This window comes from Anolis carolinensis, chromosome 6, assembly GCF_035594765.1.
Source record: "Anolis carolinensis isolate JA03-04 chromosome 6, rAnoCar3.1.pri, whole genome shotgun sequence".
In the NCBI taxonomy this organism is placed as follows: Eukaryota; Metazoa; Chordata; class Lepidosauria; order Squamata; family Dactyloidae; genus Anolis; species Anolis carolinensis.
In genome coordinates this window covers 49282083-49308396 of record NC_085846.1, presented here as the reverse complement: position 1 = coordinate 49308396, position 26314 = coordinate 49282083, and the positions used below count along the sequence as shown (strand labels likewise).

Below are 26314 nucleotides of genomic sequence, written 5' to 3'. Positions count from 1 at the left end.
CACATTTTGATTTTAACAACTATGAAGCAGGAAATAACAACTACAACAACCTAGCTTCCTCTATGAATCAAGGTGGGAAACAACACATTAAATTATAGTAACAAATAGACACATGACACAGTTAAAAACATGAAACTAGTAAAAAAATATGTAAAGCTATGCCTGCATGTTCTTTATGGGGAAGATGGGATATAAATGACTCTGGTATATTATACGTATTGAACAGACACTGCGGGTATTGACATAGACCTCATGCGGGGATTGTGATTCTGAGAGAAAGACATCGTTCTGAACAGGATTTGATTGATGTTACATTAATGTACAGTGTATTTATAGTTATGCTGCAACACAAATTAATGTAGTTCCCTCCCCTTCTGAATTCAGTTAATAAATCTAGAGGTTTCTCTGCCTAAAATACAACTTTTGTCTTCTTCCTAATTAATCGGATTGGCACATCACCCTACTCTTTCAATAACATTCTCATATCACTGAGTCACATGTCTTACAAATTCACATTAGTGTCCCTATTTTCATATATAAAATATTGGCATATATAGGGTGTATGAGGCACCTTACCCACCTCTGATATAAAGGAACTTGCCACCAGAGGTATACTCCTCTGATTATGAGAGCCAATGTAGTATAGTGTCTTGAGTGTTCGAATTCCAGCTTGGCAATGGAAGCCCATTGGATAACTTTGGATGAGTCATACTCTATCAGTCCCAGAAGAAGACAAGGGCAACCCTTCTCTGAACAAATTCTGCCAAGAAAAGCCCCCACTTTTCAGAAATAATGAACACACACAACAATGACTGGTGGGTTACTATGCAGTACTACATATAACAGTCCCTCTTTTCTGCACCTCTATATGTATACTTAAGTTTTATTTTGTTGTTTCTAAATGACATATATTACACAAGACTGAATCTCATTGCTACAAGCATTTGGTGTTTTTACTTCAATGAATGTTCTAGTGAGCAATCAGAAGATAAGAATTATTTTATATTGCACCACCACCTAGAGGCAAAGTTAATACTTACATCAAGACTCTGTTCACTTGCTGCTGTGGCTTTCAAAGGTTCTTCACTGCCATAATCCCAATCCATCATTACTGTCAAGTTCTCTTCTGCCTGGAACACAAATAAGCATGTTTCTGTTCAGGAAAGTACTGCTGTAGTGGATTAACATATGGCACAGTGGAGCTAAAGAAGAAAGGAAGTGTGGTTGTGTGAAGAACCACAGGTAAGTAGCATATCCTTCTCTGTCATGGTCTTGTCATGACTTCCTAACTTAACAGTTAGGGAGACACAACAGAGAACAAAAGAGATTGACACATCATTCTTCCAAAAACAGCATTCTTCATTCTGAATACTAAGTCAGTTATGACAGATAAATGTCAATGATTCTGTCTGTGCAGTTGCTTTATAAAGAGCAGGCAGCAGAGGCCAACTTGAAATGCTGCAGAAGTAGCAAAACACTCTCGTAGAACATCAGAGAAAGTACTGAGGTGGCAGAATAGCTTTATCACTCTCTTCACATGCTAAGAAGAAGAAAATAATTCATGCTTTCTATGGCAAGAAAAATTGAAGTTTCTGAGCCTTCTCCAGAGAAAAGTTGAAAGGTCAGTGAACACCAGATGGACCAGGCAAACACTCCTTTAGGCCAACATTAATTCAGCTACTTTTTTCTTTGTCAGTACAGCTAAAAATGCTAAGAATATTCCAGAGGCTAGTGAAGGCATTAATGTACCATTTGCAAAAGACAACTATTTCACACATTTAGACAGAGAAATTACTCAACCAAAGGCAGGCCCCTTTTGCCACAGAAGAAAATTGCCATCCATTTGGAAATGGCAGAGAAGATCTTGGCTGCCAAGATGAGTTCCTTGAGAGTTTCAGTCACGGCTGGGCATTTTAATTTTGCCTACAATGTAATCATGCTATATTGGGCCTTCTATGCCTATGAATTTGAGAGAGGGCTCCGGAGGAATTTTGTGGACTTCTTACATGGTATGAACCCTTAGAAGGAGGTCAGATAAAGCAAGGAGTATATGTGTGTCAGGGCATATTTCAATGGTTTTGAAATAAACATCTGTGGCTAAAATCAGAGATAGCCAGGGGCATGGCATTCTTGGATTTTTTTTCTCAAATTCTAGTTGCAGTTGCAGTTGAATTTGGCAACAAAAAACAAACACTCTCCGGTGTGATAACCAGATGGTAGTTTAGGGAATCAATTCTCGTATCCTACTTATATCCAACCCTTTTCCATTGTTTCCCCTCCCCCCACACTTCCTCTTCTGACAACACCGGAAGAGGGCAAATACATTTGGATTTTTTCTTTTTTAGCTAAATTGGATACACACACATATTGTATATGACGCCTTTATTATCTGCTAATTTTTTTGTGAGGAAACGTGGTTATGATAAACTCTACTTGTACAATCCAAATAATAATAATTTTAAAAGGTTTAGGGAATCAATTAGAAATTGCCCAGGTCTGAGATTAGCATGCAGTTGGTGTGGGAGTTTGTGTTTATATGTCGACTAACATCTCCTTCTCTGACAACTATGTTTCTGGTGAAAACAATGCAATTGCAAATGCTGACACCCAAAATGAACCTTGCAGGTAGACAGTTTTCCAGAAGATATGTAGTTTAGTAATGAACAATAAAACAAGTAGTTTAGAACCATTGCACCCAACACATTATGAGCTTATAAAAGGTTGCTAAGAGGTTTTTGGCCTTATAGAATAGATAAGTCTGGCCAACAAATAAATTCATAGTCCTCCACTTTCTGACCACCCTAGGAAACAAGAGCTTCCTGTAACAATGATTCCAAATTGCAGACAAGTGACTTTTCCTTCTACCAAACTAATACACTGATGAAGTTGCCAATAGAAAGTACACAAATTGCCATACATTACTGAAACTAAAACAAACAATACAAGAACATTATGTTCTGCAAATACTGTCAAGGACAAACTGAAGGTGTGCAGGTTTTAAGCTTTAAAAAGGAGGTAAATTAAAAACAACAGTTAAAATCTTGTTTCTATCTATTTATATTGCTCCAAAGCAAGAGGGTGTAACTGTCACAATTTTTAAGGGCTGAATGCTTTAAAGATGATGTTGGGAAACTGCACTTTTCCCATTGGTACTCTAAAGCACAGACTGTTGTATATATGTGTTCTCTTTTGTTGGTTCAGGTACACTACATTGACTAATAAAGTAGAAGCTGCTGTATTTCTTTTAAATATTTTACATTTGAACATTAAAAGTAAAGGTAAAGGTTTCCCCTGACCAGAGCCGGCCCTAGATATTTTTCAAGTGTAGGCGAACAGAATTTTGCCCCCCCCCCCAAACCAATCACTGAAAAATAAAAGCGTTGGATAAGCGAAAATGTTTGATAATAAGGAGGGATTAAGGAAAAGCCTATTAAACATCAAAATACATTAAGATTTTACAAATTAAGCACTAAAACATCATGTTTTACAACAAATCAACAGAAAAAGCAGTTCAATACCTTGCGGAGGCAGGCCGCAGGAGACAGAAGTTGCCTCTATGGCGCCCCAAAAAAGATGGCGCCACAGGCAACTGCCTAGTTGGCCTGGTGGTTGAACCGCCTCTGCCCCTGACGTTAAGTCCAGTCGTGACCAACTCTGGGGGTTGGTACTGTAATTTGAACATTACATTATACAAATCTTTACACAAGTTAATGCAATTAGCATTTACACCTATTCACACAGTTGAAGCAGACATAAGAATTTAGAAGAGACTTCAATCTGTCAATCTTATTACCACACACCTGTTTTGAAAATGAATCCATACAACATAAATCTCCTGTTCTCTGCTGCTTCTGAACAAAAGAAACATGTGCATCTTTGAAAGGAATAGCCACATACAGATACAGACACACTTCTCTTAAAGAAGCCTGAGACCACATACCCTGAATCAAGGTTAACAGTTTAATATGTGAAAGATAATATTTACCTTATTATTCCTTTTATTTGTCTTGAAAAATCCCAGAAATCTATTTTTTTCTTTTTCTGTTATTTCACCGGTTGTTGAAAAATGCCTTCTTTCTGAAATATACACAATCAATTATGACTACTCCAATCCAACACAAAGATTCAATTCAATATTTAATTTTTAAAAACAATGTATTGAATATTAAATCCATGGTCCCACATGGATTTAATTATCTTATCTTGAGGGCATATGTTTTGCCATTTGAAAGATGGCATCTTAATCAAATCTCTCTGCTCTGTTCTTCCTCATAAATGAACTATTTGAGATAAGATAAGATGAATTTACTTTAAAGGGGAAAATTGGGAAAAATATTAAGGTAATGAATAAAATGTAAGATTTTATGATTTCAAATTTAGCTAAAATTGTTAGTGTTTATGTTACTTATGAGTTTATGTATTAATTCCAAATATATTTGTTTTTCTTTAGTAAAAGCTAAAACACAATTAAGTAGAAACATAACAGTATGACAGTTGATTTTGAGATGAGACATCAATTTTTAATGTTTTAATGTTGTTTTCTAAAAAAGGGGGTAAAGTTTGTTTTAACAGCTTGTTTATTTTAACTCTGGTTGCAATGTGAGTTGTATGTTGTATGTGTTAAATGTGTTTGTGAAGTGTTTTGATACGGCCGATAGGCTAATCAATTAAAAATGAAAAAATGAATAAAAGATAGATTTTATATTTTGAAATTTAGCTAAAATGGTTACAGTGTTTCTATTACTTATGAGGTAAGGATAGTGAATAAAAATGGGGTGGGAATGATGAAGAATTATCTTTGTTAGATCTGTTTTGTCTATATCTTTATTTTATTGTTTGTGCTTTTTATTTTGTTTTTGTTCATGCTGAATTTTTTTAAAAAAATCATAAAATACTAACAAATATGTTAACTATAAAGAGACAAAAACGGAATAGTATAAAAAATATAGGCACTGCGGAAGAATGCTAAGGCACAATAGTCAAAGGATGGAAGTGACCCTTGCTGACCAAAGTGATGAAAAACATTGAGGAAGGGAAGGTTGTCCCCAGAGAAGAAAATACAGTAGTGAGAATTGTGTGGTTGTTAGCCACCTTGAGTATAATTAAAATAAATAGTTAAGTATCATGGGAGGGAGATTAAGCTCAACCTAATTCAGAATCACATTGTTCTACTTTCCAATTGGTTCAAATAGTTGAATTAATAAAACTTGGTAATTCAAGCAAGAGAGATGATACCAAAATAGTATGAAGCAGGCATATTCTCACCTACGTTTCATAAACACTATAACAAAACAGCAAACCCATTTACAGAGGAGATGTTAAAAATATGTGTCATACCCTAGCCACCTTTGGTTTCTGAACCTGATTCAGAAATGAACTTTGACCAGGATGAAGCTTATTCTGACTTTTTGCCTAGTCCGCAGCGCTCCTTTCAGTTACAGCTGCCGGCTGTTGATAGTTCGGATGCTTCCTTAATTAGGAGAGATACTGGAAATATTACTCCCGTGGCTGAATGAGATGTTCTGAGTTCCCCAGAGAATGTGCCCTTCAACAGAAGGGAGTTTCTGCATTGCCAGAGATCAGAAAAACAAGGGCTCCGAAGGAGTAACCGTTTGGCATCTCGAGGGGATTATGGATAAGAAGATTCCCTTGGGAACCTCTGGGGAGTTTGGCTTCCCTTCATTGTGATCTGATCTAAGTTCCGAAAAGTGTCTTGCACTGTGAACACTTTGCGGTGTCAACGTAACTATTTCCTAAGAACAGTTCACCGACTCTAGCTCCTTATTTTACTAAGCCAGGTTTTCTGTTCCTGGCGGCCAAGCCGAGCCATGACTCCCGAGTAGACCCGGAGTAAATCCTCTTCCTTGCCTTGTTCCTGAATCAAGTTTGGTCTTAGTTTCATCTCGTTCCTGCATTGATGTCAAAGACTTCCTAGTGACTTTGGACTTCGTTATTCAGTCTTGCTTCCTTGTTGTTCCCCGCTCAAGAACTTTCCAACAATTTTGAGCATGTTTCGGTTTCTGGACTTTGGACAATAATATTGGACATTTCTCTTCAACTCTTTGGACTAATTCATACCTTTTCACAAAGGACTATTATCCACTCATCCTTTCCACTTATTCATTCCTGAATTTATAATTGTTTTAATAAAGATATTATATGATTATTGGTCTCTGTCTGGTTTCCAGTGCTCACGCTGCCTTGGGGTTCAACAATATGGTTTAGATATTTTTAAAAATTAGCACCCATACCCCTATGACTTTTCCTAGAACACCCATTATTTAAGCAAAAAGACAAGTATAACCAATACAAGTGATGGAAAGGGGAAAGAATATGGAGAATAAAGAATTTATTAATGTAAACTCATACAATCAGAATTTCAAATACTCCATATCTGAAGAAGATACATTCCCAGACTTAATTTGGAAATGGAAAACTGGGTTAATAGCAAACTATATATATTTTTCAATAGAAAATAATAAGTGGTTGGCTTTGGAGAGTGGTTAGCTCTCCAAACTAAGACCCATGGGCCAGATACGGCCCTCCAAGGTCATTTACCCAGCCCCCACCCTAAACTCAGGGATGCCCAAAGTCTGAAACAACTTGAAGGCACACAACAACAATCCTAATTAACTTGACTATCTCATCAGCCAAAAGCAGGACCACACTTCCAATTGAAATATTGGTAGGTTTTGTAGTGTCTCAGAGACCTCCGAGTCAGGACCCCGTCGCCATTACGGAGCAGACCAAAGAAGAGATGGGGTTTCTGCCATTTCCGCACGATTCCGCTCCCTTCCAGATGTCCCCTGTTGACAGTTTTAGCCCACAGTTAATTAAAAAGGGCCTTGACTCACAGCCCGGTTCTCCAGAGAATGCTATGTCTGACTGCAAATTGTTTTGGAAAACATCTCGCGCGGAGAAGCAGAAGCGCTCGATTAGCGGAGAAAGCAAGCGTTAATTAAGCCGGTTCCCTTAAGAGTTTTCCGGGAGGATTGCATCTGGCAAGTTGTTGATTTAGTCCATTTTCCCTTGGGAAAGAATTTCAGACACCTGGCTGGAGAGGAAAGCGAAGTCCCATAAAAGTTCTGGGCGCCGACTGGCCTTTGCGGTGTTCAACGTGTCAGTTGAGGAATTCACATCGACTCTAGTCCTGCAGCGCGCTACTCTCGAGTAGACCGGCGTTGCATCTCGTCTCCCTGTCAAGCCTGGACAGCATTTCAGCTTTACCACGACTAACTTTGCCCTGCCTTGCATCCTAGCCTCGGATTCGAGCCCTGGAACTCTTTGACAGATCTTGCCTTAATCCCCACTCAAACAGCCTAAAGGTTTGAGTGTGTTTCGGTTATTGGATTTAAAACTTTGAACTCTAATACTGGACATCTACTTTCACATTACTGGACTATATTTAACCTTCCCTGAAAGGTCTATTGCTGGACTATACACTCTGCTTATTTTTAGTTGTCTCCTTTATTTCTTTAATAAAGATATTAGATTGTTTATTGGCCTTCGTGTCTGATTCCCAATGCTCACGCCGCCCTGAGGTGTCACAAGTTTATTTTGGTTAAAATTGTTCTTCATTTTAAATAAATATTGTATTGTTCTTTAAATTTTTTACACTATAAAATAAGATATGTTCAATGGGCACAGAAATTGTTTATGTTTTTTTCAATCTATAATCCACCCCACCCACAACAGTCTGAGGAACCGTGAACCATCCCTCGGCTTAAAAGGTTTGAGGATCTCTGTATTACAGCAACAATGTCTGGGTAATTGAGCCTGCCATTCTGTTTAAAAAGCTGCTTCAGGAAAAGCTCTGAAGCAGCATCACTGTGGAGAAAGTAGAGGGATCAATATTTTTAGGTTCTCCGAAGATGGACCGAACTCACACCTTGCACCCTTCTACCTAGGGAATTATGTTCTTTTGTTTTTGTTTTGATAACAGTTAAGTTATGGTTCAGTACTTATACTGATAAGTGAATCCACGGTTTTTATTTTACTAATATTTCTAGACTTATACATGGGTATATTCAGTAGCTCCTTAGTATCTACAATTTGGGACATACTGAATGCTGCAGAAAGACTGAGTTAACACCTTCAAGGCCATGACATAAAAAGATAAACTGCATGATGCATAAATGAAATGGCAAACCCCACAAAAAGTGTAGAAATTAGAACTCTCTATTCTAAAATATTTCAAAAAGCATGCATCATTTCTTTAGATCTGATCACCACAAATAAGACCATAAAACAAAACGATCAGAAACTGAGAAATTAACATGGTTTAAATGACACATCTATGCAACATCGATGCAACATTAATGAATAAGCATTTCACTTTTGCAAAAAAAAACCTAAATGTATAAACTATTTTCTATATAAAGAATTGACATTGGCTGGGACTGTGCATCTGTTTAGTTGATGTAGAGGCTTTTCTTTCAACAGCATTATAAAATAGTCTACAATAAACATACCTTATTGTTATTTATAATTGATGATTACAAAAGGGAACTAAGAGAACAGACAGGTGTTATGACACTAGGTTCTTGCTTACAAATCTCAATCTGAGGACAAAAAGCATGTAAACAGGGATCAGTACTTATTTCCTCTGAATGTACAAATGGCTCTGAAATGTGTTGTTAGATGTCACAATTTCTTTAGATGATAGATTTTAATACTTGCCAGGTTACAGTCTTGCACATAAGAAGCTCGATTATACAAATGGCCTTTGGATTAATTGGTAAAACAGTGAATCTAATAGTGTTAGTCATCAAAGTCGTGCAAAAGAAAAATTGAAACAGGGAATCCTTTCTTTCCAAGAGTCATTTACAGTACCTCTATAGTTCAGAGAAGGTTCAGACTGGGCTCGTGTTGGAAGAACTAAAAATGTCAGAAATAAACAGGACAAAAGGCAATAATATTAAGAGGTAAGACCTGCTAGTTTTGAGTATTTGCACTAAAGAACATTAAAGTACTGAAAGAAGCAACCTACATTTTCCAAATATTATTGTAGGAGCTTACAGAGAATCAAATGTTTAAGAAGCATTAGTTAAGAGTTTATATTCAGGGGATAGCCAAGTTCTATTAGGTAAAGGTAAAGGTTTTCCCCTGACATTAAGTCTAGTCGTGTCCTACTCTGGGGGTTGGTGCTCATCTCCATTTCTAAGCTGAAGAGCTGGCGTTATCTGTAGACACCTCCAAAATAATGTGGCCGGCATGACTGTATGGAGCGCCGTTACCTTACCGCCAGAGCGATACCTATTGATCTATTCACATTTGCATGTTTTTGAACTGCTAAGTTGGCAGAAGCTGGGGCTAACAACAGGAGCTCACTCCACTCCCCAGATTCAAACCCGCGACCTTTCGGTCAACAAGTTCAGCAGCTATGCGATTTAACCCACTGTACCACTGGGGGCTCCTATTTCTATTACTACGACTTCATCTCTTTTTCTTTAGGCCTTTGCTTTTAATCATCACCCAAGAACATCTGAAGGGAGGAAGCAATGACAGGGCAGGGATTCCCCTAGACCTGAAGAAGGGGGGAGAGAGGGGCACAGAAGTGGAGGAGAAAGACGATGCTACTGCTGCCATTGCAACAGCTCTCCTTTGCCTGATGTCCTGAATCTTCCTCACAAGCAAGCAGTCCTCTCTCTCCTCCTCATGATCAGAATGTGCAAACCTATGGAGAGGCTACAAAGGTGGCAGAAGGAGAAGCCATAGTGGTGGAGAAAAGGGGCACTCACCATACCATCTGCCCTCCCCTCCTCACCACTCCTCCATCTTGGTCCAGTTGCCCAGCACACCACGGTCCACCTTGCCCTGCCTCCCTTAGCTCCACCCTCTCTACCATGCCCTATTCTTCTTTATGGGCAAAGGGAGAAGTCTGTAGAAGCCATCACTGCTGCCTCAATTTCCTAAACCAGCTAACAGCTCTACCAGGATTGGAAGAAATTACCTGATGGCAACAGTATCCATCTCCACCATTCAATGCAGCAACCATTCAGCAGAAGCACACAGGCCAGCTGAGGTAGGCAGCTGGGGAGTATCTTTAAATGGAAGGTGAATGACCACCCTGCCAGGTGTCACCTGCAATCTTCTTTTAATGCTACTGATTACTCCATCCCTTCACTTTCTATTTCATTCTTTTAGGACCTCTTCACATGGCCCTTTTGGGCCATGCTTTTTTGCTGGCAGTTGCCGGCGAAAGGGGAGTGCGCAGGACGGCACAAGGTGCCCCATATGCCCTCCCTCCTTCCCTCATCATACGGTGGAGCCTATTCCTATCCCCATCAGATGGAGAAAGAGTAGCAACATGTGTTGACCCGCCGCCCTTTCCCCCATCACACTTTCCTCTCCATGGCAGTGGAGGAAGCACCTTCTGGAGCTTACCCTCCACTTTGGAAGGAACATGGGCGGGGCATGCCATGCCTTTTCTGATGACACTCTGCAGTCCCTATCCAGGCCCAGCCAAAAGTGGCAAAAAGGGGCTGTTTTACCTCCACATAAAGAGGTCCTTAGTCATTATGATGCAATGATTCAAATGAGTTCAAAATGTGAAACTGCACTGTTTACAATTCACAGTCAGATTAGCAAACACTTCTGATTTTTCCATATATAAGTACGGAATGGCGGAGAAGGAGAAAGGAATCTTATTATGTGCTTCATAACTCATACATGTGCCCAGTTAAGTCCTAACATTCCCTAGTTGCACTGGATAAATATTATGTGAACTAAGAAAAAGAAAGCACTCATGATACAAAGTCCTACTGATAACATACAGCAAATAAGCTAAACCACACACAGAGCTGATCTGGGTTAATGTGGATTAAAGCTGCTTGATGAAGCTTTGAATTACACTAACCACAATTTCAGATTGCTCTGAATTCTCCTCCAGGATCCAGAGCAAACCACAACTTTAGGCCCATGTAAACAGATGGGCCAATTTTGAGACAGAATTGGATGCAACTATTGACATGGCTGGTCTGTGTTCCCTGAGCCAGTCAGGGAGATGGAGTGTCACTCACCATCCCCTTCTGTTCTCCTCATTGTGGCAGCCAGTGGGCACAACATGGGTTGTGCCAATCACTCATCACCTGGAATGAAGCTGGCTAGAACAATGAGGAGATTGGAGAAAGAAGAGAGAAAAGTTAGGTAAGACACAATTCCTCCTCTTTTCCCTCCAGCTCCCTTGTTGCTGTGATGCCACAGCCAACATCACTCCCGGCATCCCTGGCAAAAGTGTAGAAAAGCCCCAGTATATTTTAAGAAAACACTTTAAAATACAAATTGCGAACATTTTCAATTATCACACTATTGGTTTATTTAGTCCAGAGCCTGGGGAAAAATTGTCAACTAATTTATTAAGTTATTAGCATCCTAGATTTTTCTAATGATTCTGCCTAACTCATAAACAAATTCACGTTCTTGACATGTATTCTCAGAAGCACATCCAGTTGAACTCACTGATAAACTTTAAGTATGTTTATTATTGCTGATACAAGCAATACTTGGATAATGAAATACAACGTTTTTCTTAACTCCTACCTCTCTTGACCTTCTTGGTGGGAACTTCCAGGCTCTGGGACCAACCTCCAAAAAAAGGTTAAATGGGCACCATCCTTTCTAACTTCTTATACTGTATGTGTGCTAACTTCCCATATTGCCAATATCAAAAACAGTTTCTTATTGGTATGTTAGCATATATTTTGACTTACCTTTTTTCCTGTCCCATGCATAGAGCTCCTTTATCCCCAGTTCATTCAATGACTTTGTAAGTTCCAACTCTTCTCCGGTGAAGGTATCCCTTAAGAGGACAAGGTGTTCTTGACTGACTTCACACTTTTCACAAATGGCTGGGATTATATAGTGAAGAGGCACCTCTGGATTCACTCGAACTACTGCCTTTTGCGTCTTGAGATAATTTACTACCAACCGCACAGTTTTCTGGAGAAACAAAAAATGAAACAGGAAACCACCCATCAGCAACAGCAGCAAAACAATTTTTCTAAAGTGGAATCAAAGCATGTAATTCTGGATAAAAGCAAGTTATCCCATTAATTAAAACAAACCAGGACTAGAAGGGGAGGGTATTAACTGTGACCTACAAGCAACCGTCCATACATGTATTCACAACCCCCATAACCAAAAGTACAGTATGTACTTTTTCAATGTTTTATTTGTGTAACTTGCTCTCTCACAGAACCTGTGGGTACAGGGATTCTGTCACATTTAGCTTGAATATATGGAAACCAAGAGATGGGGTGTTTGTTTGAATAGAAGACTAACATTTATGAAATTACCTCCATATTACTGAAGATAATTTTGTAAAATTGGGGGTAGAGAAGGATAAATGTCCTAAGTACCTTAGGGAGTCAATGTGGGCATTTATAATTTCAAGCAATTTTCCATTTGTACTCAAGAGTATTCTTCTTATAGGTAAGCATCAAAACATTGAAATCACTTATGAAGTAATTTCTCCTAAAATCATGCCACCTGGAACATGCACAATCTCATCAGATCTCTACCACTTGTATACCCAATACAGAAAATATTAACAACGGCATGTAGTAGAGAGAAAGATCAATTACTCAACTACTGGATTTAGAGATGTCAAGGAAGAAAGACATCTGCTGTTGTTCTTATTTGCTGTCAAGTTCACTTTGACATAGGACAATCATGGGAGTGAGAGAACTCCAAAGTCTTCAGTCATCAATTCAGGTATTGCAAACTTGGGAGTGGCTTCTTTTATTGAATCAAATAACTTGCAAGGCAGTCTTCTTTTCCTACTGCTTTTTATTTTACCAACTATTACCATTTTTTCCAATTAGTCATACTGTCCCATGATACTATTTCTGTTATTATGTTTATTGATGCCCCATTTTTTCTCTCCACAAGGAGACTCAAAGCGACTTACATTAAAAGCCTTTCAATACAATTTAAAATCTAGAAAAATACAAACATTAAAACAAAATTAGACATCAATGGTATTTAAAAATCACAGTTAAAATCCATAAAAGCATAATCAAAACTAAAAACGATAGCACCCCGACTTGATTTTTAAAACCTTCATTTTTAAAAGCCTGCCTGAATACAAAGGCTTTAGCCTACCTAAATTATGTCCTAAGTACTGTACAACAGCCTCCTTTTTGTCATCTTCATTTCTAGTCAGTTCATGCTTGATAAGCTCTGAGATCTGTTTCTTTGTATCTTTAGATGTCCATGATATCTGTAGAATTTGGCTCCAGCACAACTCTACTGTTTTCCGCAAACAGCATGGAGTCTTAAACTGTTTATGTTCTTCCCTCAATTTTAATACTTCCTTCCCCTGGGTCTAATCCTGTTTTCTACATATGTTATGTAAATTAAACAGATGGGGGGATACAGTGCAACCTTGTCTGACTTTCTTTCCAACTGAAAATCATTAGGCTTCTTCATAGTCTGATCTCACAGTGGCCTCTTATCCACTTTATAGAATATACAATCAGATGCTGTGGCACTCCACTTATTTTAGAACAAACAATAATTTGTCAAAATAAAACACAGACTAATTTCCTTCTGAAATTCTTTGGTGAGTTCTACTACCCAATTGCTACTGACAGGGATTGCTGCTTCCATACTGTTGCCCTTATTGAGGTTAATCAAAAGGTGTTGTTCAACAGGATGGACTGTATACAGGTTATGCATATTTGCTTTAGCTCCTGTATGGGTAGTCCACATATCTAGTCAGAATTCCAAAAGTTATGCCTCCAAAAGTTTTCGTGGCTATATCTTCCATATGGCTAGAACTTCTAAAATGTTCAGCAATATATAATAATAACAATAATAATCTTTATTTATACCCCACCCGCTCATCATGACATAATAATGGGAAACCATCATGGCAAAAGCCTAACAAAAAGATAAGTGCTAATGATATCACAATTATCTAATGTAATGCATATGGGGAAAGGACTATTTTCATCATTCCTTAATATATAACACAATGTTGCATATGATTACATAGCAGATATTTCTGACCTCAGGAATCTTAAGTGCTGGCTGCTTGAACTTTTCCTCTGGAACCTTCTCCTTCAGAACTATCTTCTGTACATCCAATATCCCTATCATAGTATTTGGCTTATAATTCAAAGGGTATTGGGTCTCCCAAGACTGCAGTTCAAGAATGTGGTGGGCTGGATTTAAGTGGTGCTGGCTGCACAGGTCAACTAACAGGTCCATCACAGCTTTACTGTAAGGAAAGTAATACAGAAACAGGTTAATTACCAGAAACGTTTCTCTGTGTAGTAGCTAATATTTACCGACTGCAAATGTACAAATTCTGTCAGTACATGAATTCTCCACAAAACATCTTAAAAAACAGTTGAAATTATTATCCATCCTAGTGAATGAAACTTATATATGGATTTGATGTCTATTGGCGCAGAAGCAAAAAGCAATCCTTTAAGAACAGGTCATATTTCACCACTTTTGAAGGAGACAATCATTTTTTCACACAACAGTGAATGACATCCCACTAATCCAAAATCTAACAGTAGCCATACAACATTATAGAAAAGGTTGCAACAGAGAAGTACCCCAAGTAATAGTTTTCCTAAAGAACACTGATTTAGGACAGAGCTTCTTAAACTTTTTCCACTCATGACCCCTTTTGCCTGAAAAATTTTGGTGTAATACTGAGTATATATAGGCATAGAAAATAGGCATACAGATCAAATGTTTACTGATAATAAATTATAAAAAAAAATTATTTTAAAACAGTTCTTTGGTATATAGATTTACTATTTATTAAAATTTGATTCCAATTGTGTAGGAACCCAACTTTATTTTTAATGTTTTGCTAATGTTTAACTTATAATACCCAATCACAAAACAAAGCACTGATATTTATTTATTTATTTATTTATTTACAGTATTTATATTCCGCCCTTCTCACCCCGAAGGGGACTCAGGGAGGATCACATTATACACACATAGGGCAAACATTCAATGCCCATAAATACATCAAACAGAGACCGAGACAGACAGACGCAGAGGCAATTTAACCTTCTCCTGAGGGGATGTTCGATTCTGGCCACAGGGGGGAGCAGCTGCTTCATCATCCACTCTGATGGCACTTCCTCATTCCAAGTCGTAAATTAGTTAAACTTGCCTCCCCACTTTATAAGTGGTACCTTATTTCCTACTTGATAGATGCAACTATCTTTCGGGTTGCCAGGTCAGCAACAAGCAGGGGCTATTTTTTATTTTTAATTGACGGATGCTTACCCCGCCACGGGCTGGCCTCGAACTCATGACCTCATGTTCAGAGTGATTTATTACAGCTGCTCAACAGCCTGCGCCACAGCCCAATATATGAAGTAATAGAAAGTATGGGTTAAGCCAGACATCTTTTGCCATTAAAAACTATATCATCACCTAGTTGGCCTTCAATTGTACTCTTAATCCACTACCTACTATTTGAGGTAATTTTATTCCCAGAAAAAGGATGCTGTGATATATACAAATGGACCCTCAGTATTTGTTGGGGTTGGGTTTCAGAACACCTCACAGATACCAAAATCCATGGATACTCAAGTCTTATTACAATGGTGTAGTATAAGTCTCTCTCTCTTATATAAAATGACAAAATCAAGGGTTGCTTTTTTAGATTTTTAAAAACATGCTCAAGTCGTGGATGGTTGAACCCATGTATAAAGAATATGGGTATGGAGGGCTATACATCTCTTCCTAGCCAATGGATTCACAAATTTTGTCTGGTTTCAGTATCCAACCAAAATTTGTGGCTACAGTGACTTAAATCTTAGCTTTTATTCTCTTCCAGTGCCTACTCAGTGCCTTGGTTATCCAATCAGATTTTTAACTCATCTTTTTGTTTGGTACAAAATGAATCTAGAGCACGTAACACTTTTAATTTACACCCTACTACATATTCTCAGGTGTCTCTAATTCAGGGCTTCTTAAACTTTTTCCACTCGTGACCCCTTTCAACCCGAGAAATTGTTATGTGATTCCAGGTATATAAAATAGGTATAAAAATCAAAGATTTACTTATAATAAATCAGCATTTAGAAACCTTGCTAAAGAAGCCGGTTTTCCTTTTTGTGGAGTCCAGCTGTAATAGAAACCTTTGACTGTTGCCAAATTTTTCATGACCCCAATATTAAACTAAAAGGACCCTATTTGGAGTGAGACCCACAGTTTAAGAAGCAGTGTTCTAGACTATGTAGATGCACCTGCCTTCCATGTCTATTGTTAAATGTCCCTTGACCACTACATTTTACACTCTACTCCTCCTGCTTTCATTTATGTAATGTAATCCCATTTTTCCAAATTTATTATTTAGTGTGTTTTAATTTATTTTAGTCAACTGTTACAGGAATTTAAAGTGATGATTAGTGTCTATTTAACTATGAATTTTTGTTTTTGTCATTTATTATTGATATGATCAATAAGTGGATTAATCAATAAACAGATCTATCTATTTTAGGGTTTGTACCAGGTGTTTTGTTTCTGCACTTCTTTGCGATCTGATAGACATGCATAGGGGATTTTTGTTGTACAGGCAGTCTCTAAGTTACAAACTTCTGTTTTGGACTTGTAATAGAAGAAACAGTTCCCTGAATTTTAGGAAACCCCATATTTTACTACCAAAAAGGAATATACGATCAAATTTTTTTTTAAAAAAAGGAAAGATTGAGGAAGCTACAATCTTAACCTTTAAAAATGAACTATAAGCCAGACTCACTTGACTCCTCAATCCTATCAACGATGCTACCCAACTCCATCTTCCAACTCTCTACAAGAAAAATTCTCAGAAATTTAATTATTCATTTAAACTATTTCTGCATCATCTCCTAAGCCACAATGACTTTTGAAGCAATTTACAAATAAAAAAGATTAAATATAGCAATAAAAATATTTTAAAACAAATCTATCCATTAAAGTCTCTTCTAAGAAACTAGAAGCAATTCTAGAATCCAGTTTTAAAAGAAATAAAACAAAAATTTCAGACACGGAATGCTATACAGAATTGTTTTGGCTGCCCACAGGAAGTTTAAAAGAAATGGGGCCAGGCTAACTTTCTTGGAGATGAAATTCCACAGCTGAGGTGCTGCTACAGAGAAAGCCCTTTTACATGTACCCAAAAATTGAACTTCATGAGATGTTGGGAAACACAACACAGCTTCCTCTAAATATCTCAAATTCCTGGCACGTTCAAATGGGAGCAGGTGGACTTTAAGAAATCCTGGCTTCAAATGTTTTAGTCAGTGTTTAACCCCAGGACACCACTAGAGGACTCCCTTTTTAAAGACAAAGAACAACAGATAAGAGTCTCTCTAAATTCTTCATTCATAGAATCATAGAATTGTATAGTTGGAAGAGACCTCACAAGTCATCCAGTCCAACCCCCTGTAAGCAGCAGGAAAACCTCATTCAAAGCACCCCCGACAGATGGCCATCCAGCCTCTGCCACATGGGCCATCTAGTCCAACCCCCTGCTAAGAAGCAGGAAATCGCATTCAAAGCACCCCCGACAGATGGCCGTCCAGCCTCTGCTTAAAAGCCTCCAAGGAAGGAGCCTCCACCACACTCCGGGGCAGAGAGTTCAACTGCCGAACAGCCCTCACAGTGAGGAAGTTCTTCCTAATTTTCAGATGGAATCTCCTTTCCTATAGTTTGAAGCCATTGTTCCACGTCCTAGTCTCCAGGGCAGCACAGAACAAGCTTGCTCCCTCATCCCTATGACTTCCCCTCACATTTTTGTACATGGCTGTCATGTCTCCTCTCAGCCTTCTCTTCTTCAGGCTAAACATAACCAGCTCTTTAGGGCTTGTTCTCCAGACCCCTAATCAGTTTAATCACCCTCCTCTGGATGCTTTCCAGCTTGCCAATATCTCCCTTCAACTGCGGTGCCCAGATTTGGACACAGTATTCCAGGTGTGGTCTGACCAAGGCAGAATACCGAGGGAGCATGACTTCCCTCGATCTAGACCCCTATTAATGCAGGTCAAAATCTCATTGGCTTTTTTTTTGCCACCGCATCACATTGTAGGCTCATGTTTAACTTGTTGTCCATGAGTACTCCAAGATCTTTTTCACACGTACTGCTGTCGAGCCAGGCGTCCCCCATTCTGTATCTTTGCATTTCATTTTTTCTGCCTAAGTGAAGTATCTTGCATTTGTCCCTGTTGAACTTCATTTTGTTAGTTTTGGCCCATCTCTCTAGTCTGTCAAGATCGTTTTGAATTCTGCTCCTGTCTTCTGGAGTATTAGCTATCCCTCCCAATTTGATGTCATCTGCAAACTTGATGATCGTGCCTTCTAACCCTTCATCTAAGACATTAATAAGATGTTGAACAGAACCGGGCCCAGGATGGAACCCTGCGGCACTCCACTCGTGACCTCTTTCCAGGATGAAGAAGATGTGTTGGTGAGCACCCTTTGGGTTCATTCGCTTAGCCAATTACAGATCCACCTAATCGGACTTTTGCCTAGCCCACATTTGAGTAGCTTGTTTGCCAAAAGGTCATGGGGGACTTTGTCGAAGGCCTTACTGAAATCCAGATACGCTACATCCACAGCATTCCCTGTATCGACCCAACTCGTAACTCTATCGAAAAAAGAGATCAGATTAGTCTGGCATGACTTGTTTTTGGTAAATCTGTTGACTATTAGCAATGACTGCATATGTTTCTAAGTGTTTGCAGACCACTTCCTTAATTATCTTTTCCAGAATCTTGCCTGATATCGACGTGAGGCTGACCAGATGGTAATTGTGTGGGTCGTCCTTTTTTGCCTTCTTGAAGATAGAGACCACATTTGCCCTCCTCCAATCTGCTGAGACTCTCAAAAATAATTGCTAGTGGTTCTGAAATAACTTCTGCTAGTTTCTTCAATACTCTTGGGTGTAGTTGATCCGGCCCTGGAGACATTGACTTATCTATTTTCCATGTCTCTCCTTGCTGTCTCTTTTGCCAGTGTCCTGTGTAATTTTCCTCTTGGCTCTCCACTTTGCCTTCCTTTCAGGTTCTCACTCTTTCTTATTTCTTTTGTCTTTTGTTCTTGCCTCTTCACATCACTATGAAGATTCCCATGTGAGTCATTGTGCTCTTTCACTGTGTGCCTTTTTTCCTTTACTTCCCTTCTTCTCATCTTCATTATGCATCTACTCTTGCACCCTCTCATTTTCTCCAAAGGCTGGTCTTCTTGTCCTAAGCATGCTTTTTCAGCCTCCCTCTTCCTGCTATGCTTCCTTTCTCTGGTTCTGGATTGTCTGTAGCATTTGCCACTCACTACTGCACCCTAACCCAATACACCTCCAAAGTAGATGACAGGAGAAGTTGTGAGGGTGGAACAATGTAGCAAATTTAAAAACTGTACTCCATGTAATTCCCTTGGAATTGTGCCCCAAACTACACTAAAAGAAATTGTACATACGGTTTTCCTTTTCTATTTAAGAACTTAGAACAAACCAGATATCAGGTTCTGGAATAAATAGCTACGGTTCCCAAAAGTCATACAGACAATGTCTTCTAAGCTGTCAGCTTCCAAAGCAAGAAGTTAAAGTGAGGTCTGACAAATTTACTGCTTTTCTTCAATGCTAAGATACACTTTTTCCTATACAGGCAGTCCCCATGCTACATTTTTAAAGTGTAACTCTAGCTGAATGTATATGTATATGTATTAGCTTTGGATAGCTGTCTGTGACCCTGTTCAAAAGATTTCACTTCACTTTCTGTCCATGTGATAATTGGATTTCGGAAAATTAGCTTGTTGCAGAAACAAAGATTGGTAGTAAAGCTTAATTGGAAGCACCTTTCCCCCCAATAACTCTTTCAGGACAGAATTTCTCTTCCGAGGGGTACATTTCTCTCACGTATTGTTGTCTCACCACTGTCCTTAACTATGAGTCATTTGTAAGTCAGATGTTTGTAACTCAGGAACTGTATATACTGTACAAACATCCCTAAAAATGGGGTGTGCCTTGGAATTATAGGTGTATCTCATGTATTTTTGGTGGTAGTGGTGGTGGGACTGAAATTAGAATGTGTCTTACAATCGATGGCATCATACAATTGAAGAAATAAGGTAGTTAACATGTCATTCGCAGATTAACTGTCAAACCAAGCAGCTAGCCTAGAAAGACAATTTTTCATAGGGAAAGCCATTGCATAAAGAGCAAAATCCCCAAAAAATAATTGAAATAGGAAAGATAGCCGGCGTCAGCAGGTCAGGGTAAAAAATGCCAATTATCAAGAGCACTAGAATAACCAAAAGTCCGGTCCAGAGTTCAAACCAACGAAGATGCTAGAGCCAGAAATCACATTACCATAAATTGAACCAGATGTCATTGAGGAGCAAAGTGAGAAGCAGCAGAGTCAGCTTCCAAGGCAAGAGCAAACAGGCCAGGTAACAACTCAAGCTCCTTCCACACTACCCTGTATCCCAGGATCTGATCCCAAATTATCTGATTTAAACTGAATTATATGAGTCTCCACAGTCAGATAATCTGGAATGAACAGATAATCTGAGATCAGATCCTGGGATATAGGGCAGTGTGGAACGAGCCACAGTCTGCCACAGAGTCACAGAACTGAGAGATTTATATCTTAGGATCTCAGTTTGTGCTTGATTAGTTATTGTTTCTCAGCTAATTTCTGAGACCCCTCATACCCTGCCCACTCTGTCCCATACTTGAGTGTGAATATGGTTTTCCCTCCTATGGCTTGCTCAGATGTGCTTGTTTCAGCTTTCCCTAGAAGGCCTTGTGCAAACTGCTAAGGAGTGCTTGCTTCTGCGGAAGTGGCAGAGCTAGGCATGGCATACTGCTGAGAGCTGCAGACCTCCATCTCCCCTGCTGGCCGTTTCAGCAACTCCTCATCCTCACTATCTGAGCTGGTCATAACAGAATTCACAGGTAAGTTCTCTGCAACGGCTCCCAAAGTGACCCATTTAAGGTGGAATCAGGTGTCAAGCAGGGATGTGTTATTGCCCCCACCTTATTTTCCATCTTCATCGCTATGATACTTCACCTTGTTGATGGGAAGCTTCCCACCAGAGTGGAAATCATCTATTGGACAGATGGCAAGCTATTTAACCTCAGCAGACTGAGAGCCAAAACCAAGGTCACCACAACATCTGTTATAGAACTCCAATATGCTGATGACAACGTAGTCTGTGCGCATTCAGAAGAAGACCTACAAGCCACTCTAAACACCTTCGCAGAAGCATACGAGAAGCTCGGCCTCTCACTGAACATCGAGAAAACCAAAGTGCTCTTCCAACAGGCACCAGCTAATCCCTCTGCAAAGCCAGGAATACAGCTTAACGGTGTAACATTAGAAAATGTTGACCATTTCCGCTACCTTGGCAGCCATCTCTCCACAAAAGTCAACATCGACACTGAAATACAACACCGCCTGAGCTCTGCGAGTGCAGCATTTTTTCGTATGAAGCAGAGAGTGTTTGATGACCGGGACATCCGTAGAGATACCAAGGTGCTTGTTTATAAAGCCATTGTCCTCCCAACCCTGCTCTACGCCTGCGAAACGTGGACTGTGTACAGACGTCACACCAAACTCCTGGAGCGTTTCCATCAGCGTTGCCTCAGGAAAATCCTGCAAATCTCTTGGGAAGACAGGCGGACAAATGTCAGCGTGCTTGAGGAAGCAAAGACCACCAGCATTGAAGCAATGCTCCTACGCCATCAACTCCGCTGGACTGGCCACATTGTCCGAATGCCCGATCACCGTCTCCCAAAGCAGTTACTCTACTCTGAACTCAAGAATGGGAAACGGAATGTTGGTGGGCAGAAAAAGAGATTTAAAGATGGGCTCAAAGCCAACCTTAAAAACTGTGGCATAGACACCGAGAACTGGGAAGCCCTGGCCCTTGAGCGCTCCAATTGGAGGTCAGCTGTAACCAGCAGTGCTGCGGAGTTCGAAGAGGCACGAACGGAGGGCTTAAGGGAGAAACGTGCCAAGAGGAAGGAGCATCAAGCTAACCCCAACCGGGACCGCCTTCCACCTGGAAACCGATGTCCTCACTGCGGGAGAATGTGCGGGTCAAGAATCGGTCTCTTCAGCCACCTAAGAACACACACCCAAGATACCAAGGTTGGAAGACTATCGTCCTCGAACGACGAGGGATAGCCTAAGTAAGTAAGTAAGTAAGTAAGTCCTCCAGTCACCCAACTACTTGGAAACAGAATTTATTTGCTGTTGTTGTCAGGGGGTGCTGCACAGCCCCAAGACTAAAAGCAAGTAAGCCCCTGTCCCCCAACTGAAAGCTATTTTAGTGGTGCACATGTAAGGCACCTTAACAAAGAGCATCTGTTAAATATTTAAACAAAAAAGTTTCAGGAAAATAATTTCCCCATCCCCACCATGATTTTTCAAAAGTAAGCCAATATTTGGGGGCATATATTGGGAATGTGCACTGCAAGTACTGTACATAGACTCCTTCTACATGTTATTGTTTTAACTCTGTTTTATCTATCAACTCAGCTAAGGATTCCATATAAAAATACTGCCCACACTAGTACTCATAATGGTATCAAATAGAGAATCAATATGAGCACACTTGAAAGAGTGTACTTGAAAGAAGCATACTTGAGAATTTAAAAGCCTTACCTTCCAGGCACAGTTTCTTTCTGTTCTTCTCCATCTGGAAAAATTACTGTGAAGTCAACTGTCCTTTTAATCAGATTTTCCTTCATATCTATCACACTCTGATTAGGCAATTTTCCCAGTTCTGCGCTTAAATTATGTTCATTATTAACTTTACAGGGCGTGGGAGGATGGTTTGGTGGAGGAGGGGCACGAGCCTTCATTCTCCTTCTGTGAGAAAAAAGCAGAAGGGTTTATTTTCCACCTGCAGCATTGATTAGTCAAAGAAACAACATTCAAATACAAAAAGAAAAGTACATTGACATTTTAATGTAAATAAAGTTTGAGAAATTTCACTGTCAGAATGAAACATGAATCTTGAGTCTCACAACCTTTACTTCTTTTACTATATATACCATAGTTCCTAATTAATTATAAAAGAATAATTTATTATAAAAGAAATGAGGTGAAAGAATCACAGTGCTCAACATAAAAGAGCCCTTTTCCTATAGACCAGGAATTTTAATGCAACAACTAGAATACTCTAGTTTTGAGTGAAACACTGCCTCAAACCCAGCTCTTATCATGAGAGCTTGAGGCAATGCTTCAGCATAAGCTTGTGTACATACTTTTTACATGCTTATTAAAGCCACCTGTGTTTATGTGCTTACTGCATAAAAGCTTTATGACTGCGATTGTAATACTTGTTTGCTATGATGAAAATGATACTACAGCTCATGTTTAAATAAAATTATGTCCAGTACAGTCTAAGAATACAGACAGCATGAAAAATGCTGGCACGGTGCAATGATTTGAGTGTTGAACTAGGATGCTGGTGACCTGTGTCTGAATCCCCACTTCTCAACTAAAACCTAATAGGTGACCTTGGAAAAGTTACACTCCTTTAGCCCCAGAGAAGGCCAATGACAAACCTTCTCTGAACACATATTGCCAAGAAAACCCCATGATATAAGCATCTTAGAGATGCTCTGTTGGACACTACTTGAAGACATACAACAACCAATAGCCAGCATGAAACCACTACAGATACTAACTATTTCATGTGTTTAGCATCTAACAGTCCAATTACCGTACTTGAGTTACTGGACCATTCCAAATTACTCAAGACCACCTCATGTATAAGCATTGTCTCATCAACGACGATAACCTTTCTTGAAAGAATTACAAATCTCCTTTAGTTTTTCTCAACATATATTGTCTTATTTTTTGGAAATTTTTGAAAGCTGGCAGATTTTTAAAAATTGGATTCTCCTATAGAATTACAAGATGCTGCTAAAAGACAGTCATTATTTTTGTAACATATGCATATACTCTTCATTTTTTAAAAACTGTATTTGGTGCTATACATGCAACTTTGGAATTGCAATTAGCAATTTTTCTGTACCATCTTTATAGGCAGAAAAGTATTCTGCTATTAAATCTTGAGTTAAGAATTTGACTGGCGTTATGCAATTGAACCATACCACTAATGACAAGATAACTTTGACAATTAGGATAATTAAGTATCACATTAATAGAAAGAGTAATCTATGAAATAGACAGATATAATTTATGTTATCTCACTAAAGAAACAGCATGGCATAGTAGTTTGATTGCAATTCTGGAGATCAAGGCTCAAATCCCCACCCAATCAAGGGAACCCACTGGATGCTTGGGCAAGTCACAACTCTCAGCTTCAGAGAAAGGCAAATGGTAACCCCTCCCCTCTCTGAACAAATCTTGCCAAGAAAGCCTGTGATAGGGTTACTATAAGCTGGAAATGACAGGAAGACACACAACCAACAAAGAAGCAACAGTTATCACACAAATGATAAAAATGAAGTACAACATACATTTAACTGCCAAAACATCTGCATCAGATTGCCAATCAAGAGGATACATCATAAAGAAAAATCTCAGAACTGTGAATTTTCACTAATGTCAGAGACTATATAAGACCATGACTGAAACCATTTTAGTCTTGAAACATATGGCATAACAAGTTATTCTGATATTATGGCAAATAAAAATGGTTTGTTAGCGACTTTAAAAAAACCTACAACTTGACACTTCAGCAAAAATTCAAAAATTTAATGACAACACATTACTTGCGGTCACGATTTCCCCTCTCAGAATTAAATTTCTTCACAGAAGACACCCAAAAGGAAAAACAATAATGGCACATCAAAACAAAAACACAATAAAAACAGATTTCCAAGACTTCTAAACACATGAAGTCTGGAAGTTAACAAGTCAAGGCAAAGCCCTTTGAACCAAAATCTATCTTAGTTATTTATTAATAAAGTTCACTAATAATGTGACCTTGTCATACCAGACCCAAATGAAAATACATAAATAACATTCTGCACGTTATTTTACAAAGAGCATTTCAGCTTTTGGATAATCTAATTATCTTATTTGCACTGGATTATATTTTAATGGTATATTATAGAAGGCTGTGCAATTTGTGAAGGGGGGGGAGGGAAGTGTGGGGAGATTGACCTTTCTGGATAACAACTCAAACTGGATTTGTGGAGAGAACAACCACCAAGGGATTGTTGTTATTTTGGGGGATGGGAGGAGAGAGAGAAACAAGAAAAATGAAAAAGAAGAACAAAGTGAGTCTGAGACAGGACTATGGTGATTTGTTTGCTTAGGAGGGGACTATAAACTTCATACAACCTTGGCTCTTTCATAATATTGTACATCCCGGGCATGAAAAACATATATTCCCAACCATGAGCCTGAGAGGAAGTTGCTTAGAGTCTTTCTTGGAAGTAGGAGAGCATTCTGACTTGCAAAAAATTCTCCTGTATTGATTGTAGAATCATAGAATCATAGAATAATAGAGTTGGAAGAGACCTCATGGGCCATCCAGTCCAACCCCCTGCCAAGAAGCAAGAAATCGCATTCAAAGCACCCCCGACAGATGGCCATCCAGCATCTACAGTTTTTGTTATCAGAAACAAACCCAAAATTGAGAAACTGATTAATTTCCTTGCGAGGTCCCACTCTGTCCTTTCTCCCAAATCCAAAAATCACATGGCCCCACCTCATGGGTCTGGCCCTAAGTTTGCATATGTACCATGCATTCTCTCATACTTGTACCTTCATTATAGGTGGGAATCGGATTTCGGATGGTTTTCCTGCATTACAAAGGTTTCAAGCCCAGCCAAACCATAAAACCTATTTACCCACTCCTTCTCATCCCTTTGTCATATCTGTGGACCCCCATCAGGGCACCTAAGAACACATTTTCCCTGAATCCTAGGACCTGTCAGGATGCCTGAAAATTCCAGACTTGGGAACGGTGTCTTCAGGAATAATACTCTCAAATGTCTATTATCCATTAGCCATGCCCAAATTCCATTCCCACCCCCACCCCCCTCCAAGATAAGGAGACATACCAGGCAACAGACAAGCTTCAAATTCAACCATTGAGAGCTTATAGAAATTCCTGCCAGACTGCTCAGCCAATCAACGACCAAGGTTCACAAACTGTTAAAACTTACAGCCAATCTGCGGCCAGGTGATGAAATCGCAGATCCTGAAACTTCACCATGTTTATAAATGTGTGTAACTTTTCTATAAAATACCTGTTTGGGCTTGAGGAACATCCTGAATTTGGGACTTTCCCCAAAGTCCACTCTGGCCAGAGCTGAAAAAGCCGATTTCTTTCTTGCTATGCATGTTTCATAGAGCTGATTAGG

General features: G+C 39.1%; 1 protein-coding gene across 8 annotated transcripts in view; it reads right to left on the bottom strand.

Moving 5' to 3' along the window:
* Positions 1-26314, bottom strand: part of cobl (cordon-bleu WH2 repeat protein) — a 121801-nt gene that overhangs the window by 56993 nt on the left and 38494 nt on the right. For 7 of the 8 annotated variants that reach the window (XM_016994454.2, XM_016994455.2, XM_062957531.1 and 4 more), the window contains 6 exons: positions 22629-22835; positions 14014-14224; positions 11712-11940; positions 8833-8877; positions 3986-4077; positions 1041-1130 (listed from right to left, as the gene is read on the bottom strand). In XM_016994454.2, the coding sequence (XP_016849943.2) occupies positions 1041-1130; positions 3986-4077; positions 8833-8877; positions 11712-11940; positions 14014-14224; positions 22629-22828 (867 nt within the window). In that variant the 5' untranslated portion in view covers positions 22829-22835. The remainder of the gene's footprint in view (positions 1-1040; positions 1131-3985; positions 4078-8832; positions 8878-11711; positions 11941-14013; positions 14225-22628; positions 22836-26314) is intronic. The other variant, XM_016994456.2, reaches the window with a different exon arrangement.